Raw genomic sequence first — 17,726 nt, forward strand, 5'->3', positions numbered from 1 at the left:
CATTTCTAATCAAGATGTGAGATATAAAATATATCAAAATTCATATAAACAGACCATCATAAATAGTCAATCCAAAGGGTCTCATAATGCTCTTATAATTTTGAAAAGTGCTTTCTAAGTTTGGAGTACCAGTATTTACTTTAAAGGATATGAGTTCTTGGCTTTCACACTGTCAACATATTTTGATTTTTCTGATCTTGATATATTTCCTGAATAGATATTTTCCAATCAATCTGGTGTGAATGTGCCCGTTTCTATGTCCTATGTCAGACAAGTCACCCATCAGGTGCTGGTGCAGATCAGCACAACTGCGTTAAAATTTTAATAACTGTGTAAATCTCCTATGATTGTGCAGCAGATATTTTGCTATTTTTTACTTGTTTTCAGTCATTTACTTAAACTGTTTTGGTACGTGATTCCGATGGGTTTGGAATAGATAGGGATGATAGAAATATGATTAAGACTCTTTTGAGTAGAGCCATTGCCTTAGAAGTGATTCACCTTTAAAACCTGAAGTTTATTGACCCTAGCAGAAGACTCTTGCAAGAAACCACAGATTCTTAGAAAAAATTATATATTTTTTAGTTTCAATGTTTTCTTCTGAGCCATTGTTGATTGGGAAAATCGATTTAAGAAAAATATTGAATAACTAGTATTATGATTCCATGTCCATATATTGCATAATCTTAAAGGGAAATCAACCTTTATTTCTTCATCTTTATTATCAATTCTGGAAATCAGAGAATAGCAAAGATATCACATGGATGAATGCACTCGGATATACAATTTTTTTTCATTGAAGAGACAAGAATAATATGAAGAATGGAAGTACCCAGATATCCTGTAGTTTCCGGATCAAAGCATGGCAAACTTATGTTTATATTTCCTTCTCCTCTTTGTAACACTTGACTGTCCTCTGTTCGTTTCCCTATTCTGTTGATTTTATTTTTACATTAGCTGATCCGTAAGAAATCACATTAGCTGATCCATAATAAATCATGTTCAGAATGTTAATGTTATTGAAAAGCAAGTTTTCCATATTATGGATTACCTGCATTTTCAACCACAATTTTTTTTATCCAAATGTCTTTCTTTTTTTCTGAGCAAAAATCCGTTTGTAACTTGTCTAAAGTCTTTGCAAGAATAATACCTTTAAGAAGTAATGTATTCTAAGTACTTGTAAGCATGAAAGTAGACAATAGAGGGAGTGATATTCTGGAACAATGGTGAATGTAACAGAAAGGGGAGGATGTGAAAATGATATAGCAAATTAGATTAGTACATATATTGAAACTGAGAGGACAGAAATGATAATGAAGGAGTGGAGGGAAGAAAAGCGCTGATGGCCATTTTAGAAGAAGTAATTGTATCGAGGGGGGGGGGTTAAAGAAGTTTCTACCACTGTTTTAGGTAGGTGTGAAGCAACACAAGGGGCCCGTTGCATAAAACTTTTTACCTGAGAAAACTCAGGTTGATTTTACCGGAGTTTTTGCCCTGTGTTAAAGTCAATGGCAGAAATCAGACTAACCTTAGTTTTCATTTTTTACCAGAGTTTTCTCAGGTAAAAAGTTTTATGCAACAGGCCCAAGGGGCTATTGTGTGTGAGAAAATTGCTCAATGATAATAAAATCATTTCACTTGAAATACAACCTCATTCATCAGGAAAGGAATGATACTTTGATTAGTGTTCCAGGACCATATATCTCTGGACACAATTGTGAGGAAAACAGAAAATTGCAATTTGCTTCATTTACAAACTAAACGGACACAAATATGAAAATATACAAATTTAGTAAGAAAAGAAGAAATACAGTTTTGTCTTTACCTAAAATTACATTTGAAAAAAAAGATATCGAAGCAGTGTTGATAGAGGCTGTGAACAAATGCATGGTTCAAAGCCCACAAACTCACAACCTGCCTATTCATTGCTCAGTGAAAGTGATCCACCTGCTAAAGAACAATAATTTTAAGTAGTGATCAATGTTCATTAAGTCCTGATTGATGTATCATTCAAATGCTAATAACTTGTTCTGTCAAGTGATTTATTTTCACTATTTCTCTCATAAAAAGATATCAAAGTTTGGTTTTCCCTTTTGTTTTCATAGATCCATCTATCATTGAGGAAATGGAGAAACAGTTTTGATGCAAGCATTATATGCCATTGGCACCCATAAATATTTACAAGAGATGCAAAAATGTGCAGTTGTCTTCATTATAAAAGCTTGAAGGAAAAATAAAATGCCTGTTCATTGTTGGCCTTAATCAGTCTTCACCTGGCCTTTCTTGTGGCACATTGATGCACTTTTTATTTCACAGTTCATGCTAATAGGAAGTGTATGTGCCGTCAACATGTTTTTTAATTGATACAGGTAATGCTTCTGTCAGTGTAACATGTTATCTTAGTTTAACAAGAAACTCCCTGTGGTACATGTATTCCTGTAAGTCTTGTTTCATTTAATTGCGAGGAAGGCTCGCCTTGGATTTCTCAACCCTTGGCTGTGTAAATGCCTTTTATATTTTGTGTGGAAAAAACTTTTCCTTGATAATGCTCATGGCAGCGTCTATTTTAGAGAAATAACACGGTTTATGAATAGAGACATAACACCTTTCACCACAATTATCAACATTGTCATCCTCTTATCATCATTACCTTAATCCTCATCCTCCTCCTTCACCTCATCGTCATCAACATCCTCTTCATTATGATCAGCATTCCTGTCTTTATAGAAAATTTGTGTTTAAGTCATTACTATCTTCTATTGTATTACATGTTTCAGTGCCACAGACATATTTCAAACAGAAGAATCAGTATTTCTTGCATTAAGCCTCGCCCATTCGATTCTTGCAACAAAAAAAAGAAAGACCTTTTCTGCACAGAGGAGCTGACTAGGCATGGTGTAGAAGGATTATTTTAAGCACGCTTCATGGAAAGTAAGATCTAGATGCAGTCTTTCATTGATCAGGAAGGCCATTTAATTATCACATTTAGGCAAGTCAAGTTCTGCCCAAAATGGAGAAAAAAATCTAAACTTTTTATTAAAAGAAACACCTTCCAATGGAAGTAACTAGACTATTAAAGGAAAAAGAGAAAAACCTTAAAATGTGTCGCTTGCTGATATTTCAGTCCCTGGTGAAACATTCAGTTTTCCGTTATTTTCGAGTCTGGTTCCTGGAGTTAATTTTGGCAGCCAGCAAGGTTGAAGTTAAGAGAAGAAGAGGCAGTAGCCTTGGGATTTAGGTAACGAGGGCAGGTTCATATGTGTTTAGTTGAAACATTTTCAAAATTTGAAAGGGTTAGAGAATCTGGGGGTGGTGGAGACGGGGTCAGGAGTTAACTCTTTTTATTTACCAAAGCATAAAACTTCCCATTTAATGATATCTTTGCCAGGAATTGTAATTACCATGAAAGTCTTTTGTTTTATTCAGTTAGAATCATGATTACATGTACCTTGGTAGAAGCTGTTGAAGTTGGAGTTACCATTAATTGCAACTATGATGCAATTGAGCAAGTCCAGAATCGAAATCCTGAAATGGCATTTCAGAAAGCAGCAGGGAGTATTTGTGATTTGTTGAGGGAAGATAACAAACTTGTGAAACCCCATTTGTTATTGGGTGTGTCATATTAATGGTTAGAAATGATTTATCTGATTCTCCAAAGTTGCATGCCTTGCAAGTGAAACTTTAAATCAAATTTATGTTATGGATAGTTTGACTTTTGATACTTCAATTAAATCAAATTAAAGTCAGTTCAATTTTATTCACATCTCTTTAAAATATCAAAAGATCAAGCTTACAAATCAATACAACATACATAATACATAACATTATAAAAGAAGTGGTAAAGATAAAGTGAGGAGGTTGTGGGGGATAAACAAAAGACCATCTGCCTAGAGAGTAAATAATTGTAAAATGTAGGATGTTTGAGTTGATCTTATGTATGAGTTAAAGAGCTATCATTAACATCAGCATTAAAGATTGTTCTGAATAATGCATTCTGGGATACATCGGACAAAAATATTAATTGTGACCATAGATGGCTTAAGTCTCTGTTAGTTGAAGAAATTTAACTGTAAGCTGAATCTGTCTTTAGTGCTTTAACAGGAAGAGCGCTGTAGATTGCAAATTTGCATTGTCTTTGCAAAGTGATGGCATGCTCAAAGAAATGACTGAAGATGCATTATAAGCTAGTAGAAGGGTGACTGGTGCATTGTGGGATCACAAGTGGCACCACCTTTCCCTTTTACCGATTAGATGGTGTATTCATAATTGGCTAGTGCTTGCGATGCAGAGCAGTGGCTGGATGACGTCACCTATGGGGTTTTTCCACCAGTCATATATTTAATGCGACATGATTTTCGGGTACCCGGGGACTCGCACGAAAATTACAATGGGTACCCGTAGACGAAAGTCCCAGGCCTAATTATAGCTTTAAGTTTTGAGTGTTTCAGTCATTACTGTAGTTGTTGATCTTGACATATGTGTCTTTATTCCCTTACTTAGGTGACATATAGTGGACATTGACCTGATGCAGATGTCTTTCGCAACTTACCTTAGAGATTATTGCTTGCTTTTATATCTCAATGGGCCTCTGATATTCTTTCAAATGGCTTTAGGTACACCCTTTAGTTGTACATGTACATGTAGGATGTGATATGTCAATGTGACAAGTGAAAGAGATGCTTCAAAATAAAGAAAAAATATATGTATAGCTAGAGTTAAAGAATATTCCTATGGCCTCCATTGATCCTATTGGCTTTAGGTATGTAACCCTTATTTGTAGGATATTCTAAAATGGTTAGCAAAAGAAATGGTTAGCCTCCATAGTAATAAATGTACTTTGATATTCAAGGTGTAGCCTTTTCTAGAAGTAGGTGTGTTTTAATTTGATTAATATAAACTCATTTGGGAGATTTGCCAGCTGTTAATCACTGCCTGAACACCTTTAAGGCCTTCATACTGTTCCTCATTATCTTAAAATCTGAGCCAAAGTTTTATATGATGAAAAGAGAATTCAAGATTAATGAGAGGCTCATGAGACTTGTTCAGATTAAGCAGGAAACTTTAGGATTAGGAAAGAAATGTATGACATGATCAAAGCATTTCCCCTGTAAAGACCTGTACTGGCCACACAGAAATGTTGTTAATGCTAACAGAGGCCCTGTTAAAACCGGTAATGTTGCAGCAATGCCTAGAGGGGTCATGAAATTTGAATTTGGGTAATATATCATCATTTTCTACCCCAATTTGGAGCAGGCTTAACTTATGTTCCCTGTACTATTTATGCCTCCCCCCCTTGTGTATGAGCCAAACACTCAATACATGATTAACACTTGGAACATGAGTTATTGTTTTCCCTAATACACTGGGACAAATTCCCCCTTTTTGGAGCAGGCTTAACCGATGTTCCCTGTACTATTTATTCTTCCCCTTCTGTCTGAGCCCAACACCCTATACATGATTAACACTTAGACTATCAGGGTTGTTGTTTTCCCCAACACATCAGGAGGAAGAGGGTTAATTGTACTCATCTAATCCCGAAGATCGCACCCAGTATCATCCACACCAGTGTCGCTAATCCCAGTCAATGCTCTATATTTGGAAAGTGCTGGTATTGCTTTCCATTCTTTATGTATGATACATACATATACAGTGTGCTTGTTTTCATGATGTGAATATGAAAAATAGTGGGATGATATATGAAGGTTTTAGTCATTGTTTAAGACATTGCAATAAAAATACAGATTTACTGACAATTCAACTTGTCCAAAAAGAAAAGTACATGTACCAGTAAGAATTTAAAAACAAAATTTATAAGAATGAAAGAATGAGTTAATGATTATTCGTTCTTTTTTTACTAGATGACAAATATTTTGGAATGATGAGGGCTCTCCAATTTTGTTAGGATATCAGTGAGGCCCCATACCTGACCACTAATTTGTTTTTCTTTCAATTTGTTTATATCATCTGATGCTAGTTAATTTGTATTCCATCAAGTATGAAGGGGGAAAAGGGCTGAAAAAGGAAAAGCAAATCACCATACCTTTCTTGGTAATGTTGTTGGAACAGATTTGAAATGTCAACTGAGAAAAGTTATCCTGAAATCGTGCATTTCATCATCAAGATGCCAAGAAAATGTTATTTGAATTACAGATAATGTTCCGTTGCACAAAGATAATCCAGATAAAATCTTCATCAAATTTCTTCACCAAGATGAAGAAAATTTAGGCCCCTTCCTCTCATTGCACATGATTTATTAAACAAAGTAGAATTTAACTGGGATCTGATTATGTGTAATTCCTATCATTACACAACTTCTGAATTCTGAAGATTGCCAATACTACTGCCTGCCAGCAAGTTTATAACAGAAGAAGAAGTTTGAAAAACTTGGTATGAGAGTCAATTTACTGTTTTAAGCTACTGAAAAGGTTGCATTTGGTTGGTTCTTGAGCAGAAGTTTTCCATAGAATCTTACAATTTTGTTACTGAATTCAAGTTTCAACAATCAGGGCCGTGGAAAGTCGGGTTCATGTATTGACTCTATAGGAATGATATATCATGACACACTAAAATAATAAACAAAACTTAATTATTGCTTGGCTGAATGAGACCCCTGGCTCGCTATCTCCTCTCAGACAGCTTCAAAGCCACATGATACCCTGTAGAACAACCACAGAAACAGATAACGAGAGTTAATGCATGAAAATAAACTTTGTATTTCAACAGTTTCCTGTTGATGTCTTGCCTTCTTTAGAGGCCCCATGGCATTGGTGGTCCACTGATCATAAAGTTTGTATGACAAGATACATAATGCATCTGGTGTAAACAGGGCTCTTATGTTTATTGAAGTGTATTAGTTTGTATTATTACATGGGCTTGTACCAGACAGCCTATTGGGACAATCCAAAAAGTATGTACTTTTAACACTCTATGTGGGACCTTCTTGAACTTCTTTCTCTCGGCTTTGTTTGTGCTTCATATAAAAATGCTGATTATTTATATCATGGAATTTTGGTATTATCATGGTAATTAATTCCTTATACTTAATTGCATTTAAAGGGAAGAGAAATTTAGCTAGTTAGAAGAGGGTTAGGTTTAGATTAGATTTAGATTAGATTTTAGAAGACCATAGGGCCCATTGCGATAAACCCAAAATGTTTTGAAACTGGAAGCCATTATTCTGACCATATTTTTCATATTTGGCATATTCACCAATAGATAAATACCAGACGTTGGTTCCATATTTTGTGACCATCTCCAGAGGTGGCAGCGATGAACTTGCAACATTAGCTTTTACAGTGAAGGAATAAACATTGAATTTTACCGATGTGAAAGGGCCTTGTACCTTGTTGTAGGCCTCTTGGATTCAGACAGTAGCACAGTAGTGGTTAGCAGATCTAGATTGTCATCTAACTGACAGCATGTCTATTCCTGGTTTCATAAAAAAAAAACATAATTCCATCCATGGCTTTTCAGCCGCCATTATGCTCTAGATTTTTTGAGCTCCTGGAATTTGTGGCACCTGCTTAGAAGGGATGTGTTGCTATGGAAACCAATCGAGTATCTGTCCATGTCTAAAGTCCAGAACTTAGGCAGAGGATCACGTCAAACAAATATATTTAGATCCTGTAATCCCTATGCGTAAAAGGGAAACATAGTGGATTAAGTGGGATTTACGACATCAAAGGATCTAGATAACCATGCTGGCATTTATGCATAGGCATGTGTAATTCATGGTCATATGCCGGGATGTACTTTTTTGGAAAAAATAAATGATACGCCCTTTTTAAATTTCACAGTGGGATTGAAGTGTTACATTTAATTATGTTACCACTTTTAATCTCATCAGTCATGAACTCAGGTAGCACTAGCTTTCTTTCTTTTAATTTTTTTTTTTTTACTGATAATGGATGAGAAGCTGGGGGTAATTAAAGCAGGCTTTGCTATAAAAGAATCAATTAAAACAAAACTGATTGATGCCCCTACCCCTCCTACTCTCTTCAAAGGGGCTGTCTAATTGAATTTAATTTTTTCAATACAATGGAGTTCTGTTTAAAAAAATTACATGTATCTGTCTTGCAGACGGAGTACAATATTATGGGCATGAGAAGGTATGGACTATGGATTTCATTGTAAATAATTATTTCGTATTTTTAGTATCATTTGACAAACAAATTGTTTCATTTTCTCTCTCTTTGTACCCCATTCTCATATTTTTCCAGTTCTGGTGTTGGAGTCACAGGAATGGTAGTATGTTGATGAGAATGACAGCGCTCTGTGACAGTGTACTGGACAATGAGTCTGAAAAGTGGTAAGAATGAGGGTTAAATACTGTAACGTAATAACAAGGATATGGAGCAACATGCTCTTTTTATATACAGCTACAAAACAGCAAAGTTTGTCCTTGTAGATATCCCCATATGATTTATTCATTAAAGAACTATAAAATGGTGAATTTTTCCATTTTGCACCGCTTGCAGTTGACTCTGAAATGGGCCATTCACCAAGGGTTAAGTGTGACTTTCATCATCCATAAATGCCAATTCGTATATATGGGATTTAATGCATTCCATATCGTAATCATAAGTTCTTTATGAGAGTGTCCCCTGAACATCAAAATATGTCATCAGAGACAAAAATGGATTTGGGATTGTTTTCAAGTTATTCCATAACCATCAAAAGAGGAAAACGTATATAAGTCTAGATTGCTTTCAGGCCTTGAAATTGGATTGATTTAAACATTTTGATGATAATAAATTAGAAAAAAATGAATTAGAAAAAATATGGTGGATGTTTATTCTTATTCGGAAATGATAAACTAACCAACCTTATAATCATAGATAAATTGACAGGCTGATAATCAAATTCTCTGTATCCCTTTGTCAAAATACAAGGACTAGCCTCATCCCTTTCTCATTGGGTTAATAACTAAACAAAGAAATATGATAGGATTATGTGATGCTTAAAAATCATATTAAAGCTAAATGATAGTAGTTGCAGTAAAACACTAATTTTGTGAGAAAATCTGTAAAACCAAGGTTAAGTATGAATATATCATCGTGGATCTAGATCTGGTACAGTTACATAAACTGAACTTTGTGAAATCATAAAATCTAAGCTGAAATACGATCACACTGAAGATTGCCAACACAGATAGGAACACGTGGGACAGTGTTTCATTATTGCTGGAATAAAGACCCGATGGAAGTGACAGAATCCATGCTTATTTTGCTTATTTCTCAGCAATTACACAATTTCTTCCAGAATCCTTTGGCACATATTTTTTATTCATACAAACAGACACTTGGGTGGTCATAGTATTAGATTCTGAAAAAGTCATTTTGAGATCGTTACCAGAACTGGAATTTATCTGTAACAGGCTGTGAACAATATCTTTGAGCTCATTTTCCACCGACATTACAGAAATGAATAATATCCTAGTAGCATTTTACCTTATATAATAAGCATCACGTTAACTTGATAAGTGCTTAATTGGGTCCGGGCTCATTAATCCATCATCCCATTAGACACGAAGGACCTCCTGGTCTAAGGTGCTAACATGATAAAAGTTCCTCAATATTCCAGCCAAGTTCATAAATATAGTGTATATGTACCACAGGGACCCCAGCTATCACATGACTCATGCCACCCTCAGCCAGATTTCCAGCTCATCTAGGGATAGAAGCAGAGTCATTGGGAGTTCATATAGAAACATTAGACAGATACTCCTGTAAAAATAGCAGTGCTGGGGAGTCAGCGATGACAATTTTGGACACAATAGTCTCTTCGGCGAGCTTGAGACGGAACTGTGTTACGACGTTTAGGGTCCGTCTGATGACTAGATAAGCCGCAGATGACGGTATCTTTTAGCAAGAAGAAGATACCCAACATGTCTCTGTTGATAATATGCTTGTACATGTATTGACCTTCACTTTCATTTACCTCAAATATGCTATCTAGATCAGGAAACTATTCTGGAACACTGTCATAACTTTTGTCATAAATTTTGTCATATCTCTCCGAGATGTGACATCCATATGATTGTAACAAATCGGTATTCTGAACATTGTCTTTTCCCTGTCATATCTCTCAAAGTTCCCGCCCATCTTTTCGGAAGCAATCCAATCAAAACCATTGTTAGTTCCCAGTGGGAGCTCTTCTAGCCAATAGGAAGGCCCCGTTACAGGTAGGGCGTATCCCCACTGCAGTTGCTGGCATCGCGCAACTACGCGAATATTGATGCGCTTAATTACAAAGACAGACAGGGAGCTGTGAAGGATGTTAGAGGAGAAGTAGAAAAAGAAGGAAGAACAGAGAAAAAGAGGAGGAATTGATATGTAGGGCCTAACTAATTGTAGCATGAAAAAATAATTTTGAATATTGTCATGGATGATGAGTGAAACTACTACCACAATCTAATCTAAATGATATCATTAATTGCTTGACATTCAGTCGGCAGGATATCAGAATATTTGGTACTAAAAGATTTATGACTGCTACCCCCTGTCATAACTTTTGTCATATCTTTTGCTTGAATTAAAGGATTATGCGCATTGAAAGCCGCGTAATTTTGGTGCGCGCTAAAGAGAAGAGACAAAATTTATGACAATTTTGTGACAAAAGTTATGACATCCACCAGAATACCGATTTTGTCATATCTCTGAGATAAGATAAAATACAGAGATAAGACAATGTTCAGAATACCGCCCCAGGAAACTATTCTCCACTCATAGTAAGGAAAAAGGAGACAATATCTTATGCTCTTGTTTTATTTAAAGCTTCCCTTGGCTTTAAAAGTCTTTAATGGGAACTCAAGAAAGCACTATAAGTACCTCAAAATAAGAGTTGAAATGAAGAAAGGAAAGTTTGAGGTAGTTAAAAAAAGTCTCAATTGACTTTCGATTGAACTATTTGATATAATTTGTTATAGAATACTGTTGATAGTTCTATCATGTCACAAATAAACATATTAACTTTGACTTCAGACAAATTGCTGTTATATGAAGGGATTGGCTGCTTCTAGTAAATCCATCAGTTTGGGTCATCAAAGAATGATGCAGCATGTACATATATGCAGAAATGGCCAAACACTGGGTTTTGACAAGGAAGTGTTTTGGAGTGGGGGTTCGGTTGGGGGGGCACTTTTGTGTTTGGTTGAAAAAAATTTGCCCCTCCTTTACATCATCCATGATACTCTTGGGAATGAAAAAAATGAAAAATGAAAATCCATAATTTATTGTTCGAAATAGACATGAAATGAAATACTCCGAAAATTTGCTTTGCCCAATTGATCGTGGGCCCGGCAGCCACTGTGCAGCTCCAGATCGACGAGGCTCTATCCCATTAATCGTTGAACGCCAAACAGGGTAGCAGCAACTCCCATCTTTTAACGTCTTTTGGTCTGACGCGGCCGGGGTTTGAACCCCAGACCTCCCGGTTGTGAGACGGACGCTCTACTAGCTGAGCCAACACACCGGTTATGATGATATGAACATCCCTTCATTTCAATATAAGCTCTGACTCACAATGGAAGTATCACATTTCCAAGAATATTGCATTAGCTACATTTTGCTTTACATTTACATTGTTTGTTAACCCTTACTGTGTTTCCAGTATACGCTGGAGCTGGAATCTGATATAAGATTGTAAAAAGGGGGATAATGCATATTGAGTCATCTGAAGTTTGGAGACTTGATGTGATATCAGTTAATTTGCAACCATAGAGTGACATGATTCAATTTTACCATTTCCTATATTCACCTAAATCATATTATGCCCTTGGATCTTTTCGCTAACTCATTTAGTCCCATGGTTCGTGATTCACCTGTCTAGAAAATGAAATGTATGTGTAAAAAAAATGAGAAAACTTCTTATCAAGATGGAATCATGACTGGTTGGGGTGTAATGAAATGTGGGTTAACCCTATCTAGGCCGGGGTATTTTGGGAGTTCCTATGGCCGGGGGGGGCCTCCCAGGCCCCCCCTAAGATCTCGGCCGTCGACCGCGCGATCGCGCCGAAAATTGGCACACGGGTTGCCTGGGACATAATCTACAAGATTGTATAGTAATTTATTTCATGCGAATTGCTATTAAGTGATTATGCTAATTTATGCGTAATTAGTATGCGAAATCATACTTTTTCCTCTAACTCCCTAAATAAAGCTCCAAATGTACTAATTTTTGGTATAGAAACTCTTTGTGGTGTCCTAAGCAAGAGTACATGAAAAAAAATGTGATATCAAATCATTTTCTTATGTATTATATTGTTTTTTGCAATTTCTTATGTATTTCTTTGTTTTTTGACCTTTTGTTTTTCATTGTTTTTTTCAATGAAATTTGTTGGAGACTCTTCTGTGATCATAAAAAGCATAAAATGAATACATTTAGACTAGCAAAACTAAAAATAATTATACATTTATGAAATTTGGTTGAAAACACAATTTGCATTGACTTTGTACACGAAATCACGTTTTTGAGCAATTTTCGGTCTGACATGCACTTACATAATGTTGCGTAATTTCGGAACCACATACCCGGGTGACGCAAAATTGGTCTCAAAAGTTGCGCAAGACTTGAAAGTAAAAACTCGGTGAGCGGCGCGGTCAAAAAATTTCGCACGGCGAAAATATCGTGCGATTCGTTGAGGGGGGGGCCTCCGAGGCCCCCCCCCGGCCTAGATAGGGTTAAGGTAGACAAACCCCCTCCTTTCCCCTTGAATAAATTGACTGTGGTATAAAAATAGGTGATGTGATTGTATGAGCCACCCAGAGGCTTTCAGGTAACAATGGATTGCCCCTACTTGAATTAAAGATTTACTTGTGAGTTAGGTAAACCTCACCTGCCCAAATGCCAAGTTTTTATTTGTTTTTATTCATTTAATCAACCAAATTCTATTGTTTGTTTTTCTACTCTGTCTAGTTCCCCTTTCTAGCCAACCCTTCATATTCTTTCCCTATTTTCTTTCACAAATTCCCCCTTTTTGCATTTTCATGTTCATTCTTTGCTTATGTTTTTTTCTGTTTATCTGTTTATCCAATTTCTTATTATTACACCTTTATCTGTCCTTTCCTTTTGATTTTCCAACCCATTTTATACTATTCCTGACTCATTTTTTCATACATTTTTTTCCTTTTCATTGTCTACATTTCTTATGTTATAAACACTTGTATACATTGTATCTCTTTAATATACTCTCACACTCACTTCATTATTTCTTCGTCATATCTTTCTATTTCTTTTTTTCTCATTCCCTCTCTCCCTCTTACCTTTACACACATATCTCTTCTTTTTTTACTCTCCCTATCTCTCATCCTCTTCTCTCACCCCCCCCCCATTTTTCTCCTCTTTGACTGACCCCCCCCCCCTCTCTCTACTTCCTCTTATCTATCTGTCATTCTCCTGTCTCCTACCCATGATATTCAATCCTCTTTCCTTTAAATATTCCTTTTATCAATTCTCCATTCCACCCTGACTAAATTTTCCACCATTCTTTCCCCCATGCAGGATTATTGACAGTGTAATGCTAAGCCACCCCTCCAAGGTTCACCCAGACATCATTGACCTAAGTAGAGAGTGTCCAAGTATACAGGAGCTACAAAGTGGCTACCAGAAGCTCCAGTCTATGTGCATGCCAGGTAAGGTCCAAGGTTAACTCGAGCCATGATCCATCTAAAACTATGTTTAAAGTGCGTTGCAAGAAACTTATGTTCAGTTGCAAATCAAGCGTCAGTCTGAACATGAAGCCTAATTCGGCATAGCTTTAAAAGAAAGTGGAGTTACAATTGAACACATGCCAGTGGCAAATTCGCCCTTAATAAAAGGAATTGTGCCTCATCTTGAAACTTATACTTGATATGGAATTAAACTTAGGTTTCATACGATGCCCCATTATTTCTTGTAGTTCGCTGTCATATAGGAAAACAGTTAAGGTCTTGAAAGACATCATCAAAGTGAGTAAGGAATCTCATGGGATACAAGAAGTACCTGTACAGGATGGTTACATCCATTTCATGTGCTTGCCAGGTATTGGTTTCAAGGATGACTCAGGGAGGATGGAACAGGAGCACCTATTGTTTATTATCTTCTCTGAAGCCATGAAGTGGCACAACGTCCCAAAATTACGTAAAAAGAAATTTTGAGTATCTTTCTGTTTTAGTATTCAATTTCAAGTATCTTTCAGCTTTAGTATGCCTTGGCTATGGTCTATCATTTCACCAAAATTTTAGAACCAAATTCTCTGTAATTAATGAGATAATTAAAGTGTAAAAAACAACAACACTAGCCTCAAAATCCATTGTAAAATAACCCATGAAATGGCACACACGTGTGCCCTGTTTCTACGCATGCTTAAGTAATATTTTCCACAAAACGACACTTGTCATGCTTGTGTTTGAATCACTGCTTTGTCAAGATTTGATGTTCATTCGATAAAATTTTTACATGGGAAGCAGGAGTAAATACCTGGCTAGTGGTATGTGCTTTCTTTATTCTGTTAAAGTTCACAATCCTATAGCAACTGGCACTTGAAAATGTAAAATATTTAATCGCGTTTATCTCGAAAAGTGATTTCGCGCATCAACGGTCACGTGTGCCATTTCGTGGATTCGGCGACATTACATGTATGTTGCCCCTGTAAAAATAACTTTTGAAAGGTTTAATGTAGTGTACTGCCTCCCTTGCCAATACGTACAGACAAGAACGCACAGTATAAATATGAAATATCAAGGTGCTTTTGTTGCTCTGGCTGTCGGTGGCCAGAGTGAAATGTATGAACGTTCTCCAGTGTTGCTTGATTTATTCTCGACAGCTTTAGCATTGTAGGTCTCAGTCAAGGTGTGGGACACTGTTATACTCTGCAGTAACCGCTCCTATTAAGAACTTGCCCCAAGAACCTGTAGGGTAGCTCATCCGTGGTTTGACAGTCAACTTAGATTTGAAGAAAAAGTTGTTGTTCAGTATTGTACGATTTGGTTACCTTATAAATAATAGTATTTTCAGAAATCGCCTCTTAGAATTGTGGCAGATTTCCAGTATTTGTTGCCAAGTCTTCAAGTCCAGTGTTGATTACATAACCGGAGTAACTCATTTTGAAGGAGTTTTGAGGTCAAACTTTTGCCAGATTTAATTCTTATTATGGCACTGTAATTTTATCAGACTCCTTGTTGATTTCCCCAATTTTGTTTTGCTCTTCAATAGACTGAGAAGGATTGCTCTTTTAAGAATGACACTTGTTGTTTTACACAAGACTTATTTACTTGAAAGATGATAGGTTTAATATTCTGTATTGAATGAGGATGCCCTTTTTAATTTTCCCTATTAATGCCATAATACAGAAATATGCACTAATGAAAAGTAACCTTACCTGAATACTAAAGAAATGTCAGGCTTGGGCATTCATGTTCAGTTATGCGATGGTATCAGTATTTTCTGCCAAGTCATATAAGTATCCCAAAAGTCATAGTATTATTGACTTCATGGCATGGGGGGGGGTATTGCTTTATAATTCAATTTGGCAATCCTTCAAGTAAGGCACTGTGATTCAGGGCTTTGGGAATGTGATCGTGATCTCATTTCTCTGTTACAAAAAGTGGCATATGAAGCAGGAGTTGAAGTCTCATGTTTCACAGCCCTCAGGTTATGGGTACCCACTGATAACTAGTCATGTTTGTGTTTCGTTGCCAATTTAGACTGACTAATTTGCATTCACTTTTGATTCAGATTGGTATAGTAGTTCAGCAAGTTGGCTTTAGACTTCATTGCCTCAGAGAATTGATTTAGAAAAATAATTCAAACTGCAAACTTTTCTTTGAATTTTTTTTAAATTTTATATATATATTTTTTTTTTTTGGGGGGGGGGCTGTTAAAAGGGAATCTTTTCTTTACTATTAAACTCTTGATATTATACATAGTCTTGGGGTGAGTAACTTGGAAAATTTAAGGGTGTGTTTTAAAGTTAAAGCGGACCTGCAGAGACTTTATGTAAGCTTATTGCATTTCTATTTAAAAGTGATTTGTATCCATGTTCTTTTTGCTAGATGTAGAAATGGTTGAACCATTCACAAAGCGATGGATTAAATAAATGGGGAATGACAGTAATTCAGAATAAAAGGAAAACTTTGAAGTAATTTTCATGAACTCTATATACACTTGTTCACTGAGAAAAAATAAGGTAAGAACTAACTTTTGTGTCTCATTTTTAATGTGTTTTTTTGTTGTTGGTTCTCTTATGTTTAGAAAACATCAAGGACTTCTGGACGACAGATGAGAAGTGGTATTCAACATTAGACAGTACCAAGTGGCTTCAAACTATAGGGTAAGAATGATAATCAAGCCTTACTAAGATATGGCATGTCAAAGCTCAGAAAAAACTCACACTATAAGAGATAGTATGTCCAACTTCTTTAAACAATTGCTCATTGTATGATTAAGCTCTGAAATAGATACAAAGTTAAAAAGATAAAATCTAACATCATGATTATGGTATTGTATTGTCATGAATTTGTCTCTACAACTTAAGACAACAATAATTTTGTACGTAATTTCTTTTTTTAGATTCATTTTTTTTTTATATTTCAATAGTATTTTATTGATACTTTCCAATAAAACATATGATACAGATCAGTAAGGATACATTCATACATTTTGTGTTTACACATAGTACTGCAAATAACAAAGTAAGTACAGGTTTGTTACGTACAGTTATTGTTTAAAAGATATGTAAGTATAGAAAAAAAAGAAGTATAGACATACCCCCCAAAAAAGAGAAACAATCGCCACTTTTTCTTTAGCAGTGATTCAAAGTAAATAGTGGCATAATACATTTCCATTTTCTTTCATGGATATTCAACTTCCCCTTCCTTTTAGCGATGTGCATTTCTTCTGTGTACGAAGAAAACAACATTCTTTTAAAATAGTCAATGCTTGGCTTATTGTCACCGTTTATGCTTATGTAAATACATCTCTTTGCTATAAGTAAGACATGATTCTTTATTCTAGCATCTTGTTGTTTATGTAAAAATCCAACAATTATGGTCTGCTCGTCTAGGTTTGAAAAATCCAACATCGATAAATAGGCTTTAAATTCATCCCAAAATATTTTTACATAGTTACAATACCATAGTGCATGTTCTAAGGTTTCATAGTCTTTACAGCCTAAAGAGCATTCTGGTTAATCTTTTATTTTCATTTTAAACAGCCTATAATTAAAAAACAGAATGTTGTTTATTACTTTGAACTGAAATTCTCTAGTTTTTGTATCAATGGTTGTATTCATCATTCTCTTTCTAACTTCATGCAATTTGGAATCACTTAAATTGTATTTACTCTTTAGTCGAAAAGAACTGAGAGATTGTTCTCTCTTACTTTTAACCAAATAATCATAAAAGTTTTTGCTAAGTATAGACTTAGCTTCTCTAAAAATAATCGGCATAATTATATTGTCTTTTAGAAAATTAATTTCGTCTACATGGAATTGAATAACATTTTGATCACTGTTCTTTTTAATAGAATAGTATATTCCTTTCAGTAGTAAATAGTCATTTCCATTTATATCAAATTGATCTTTAAGAAAATTATAACTTTTCAGAGAGCCCTCTGTTGTCATAATATGATGCCTGGTTTATAATCCCTTTATCAAATAGGTGTTGAGAAAAAATCATTCTTTTGTTGAACAGTATCTCTGAATTATTCCAAATAATCTGATTAGCAAGAGATTCATCTTCTTTTGAGGA

General features: G+C 35.5%; 1 protein-coding gene across 3 annotated transcripts in view; it reads left to right on the plus strand.

Annotated features, from left to right (window-relative positions):
* Positions 1–17,726, plus strand: part of LOC121415560 (myotubularin-related protein 12-like) — a 93,850-nt gene that overhangs the window by 57,270 nt on the left and 18,854 nt on the right. For all 3 annotated transcript variants that reach the window (XM_041608814.1, XM_041608813.1, XM_041608815.1), the window contains 3 exons: positions 8,220–8,308; positions 13,501–13,631; positions 16,231–16,309. In XM_041608814.1, the coding sequence (XP_041464748.1) occupies positions 8,220–8,308; positions 13,501–13,631; positions 16,231–16,309 (299 nt within the window). The remainder of the gene's footprint in view (positions 1–8,219; positions 8,309–13,500; positions 13,632–16,230; positions 16,310–17,726) is intronic.

This window comes from Lytechinus variegatus, chromosome 5 (assembly GCF_018143015.1).
Source record: "Lytechinus variegatus isolate NC3 chromosome 5, Lvar_3.0, whole genome shotgun sequence".
Classification (NCBI taxonomy): Eukaryota; Metazoa; Echinodermata; class Echinoidea; order Temnopleuroida; family Toxopneustidae; genus Lytechinus; species Lytechinus variegatus.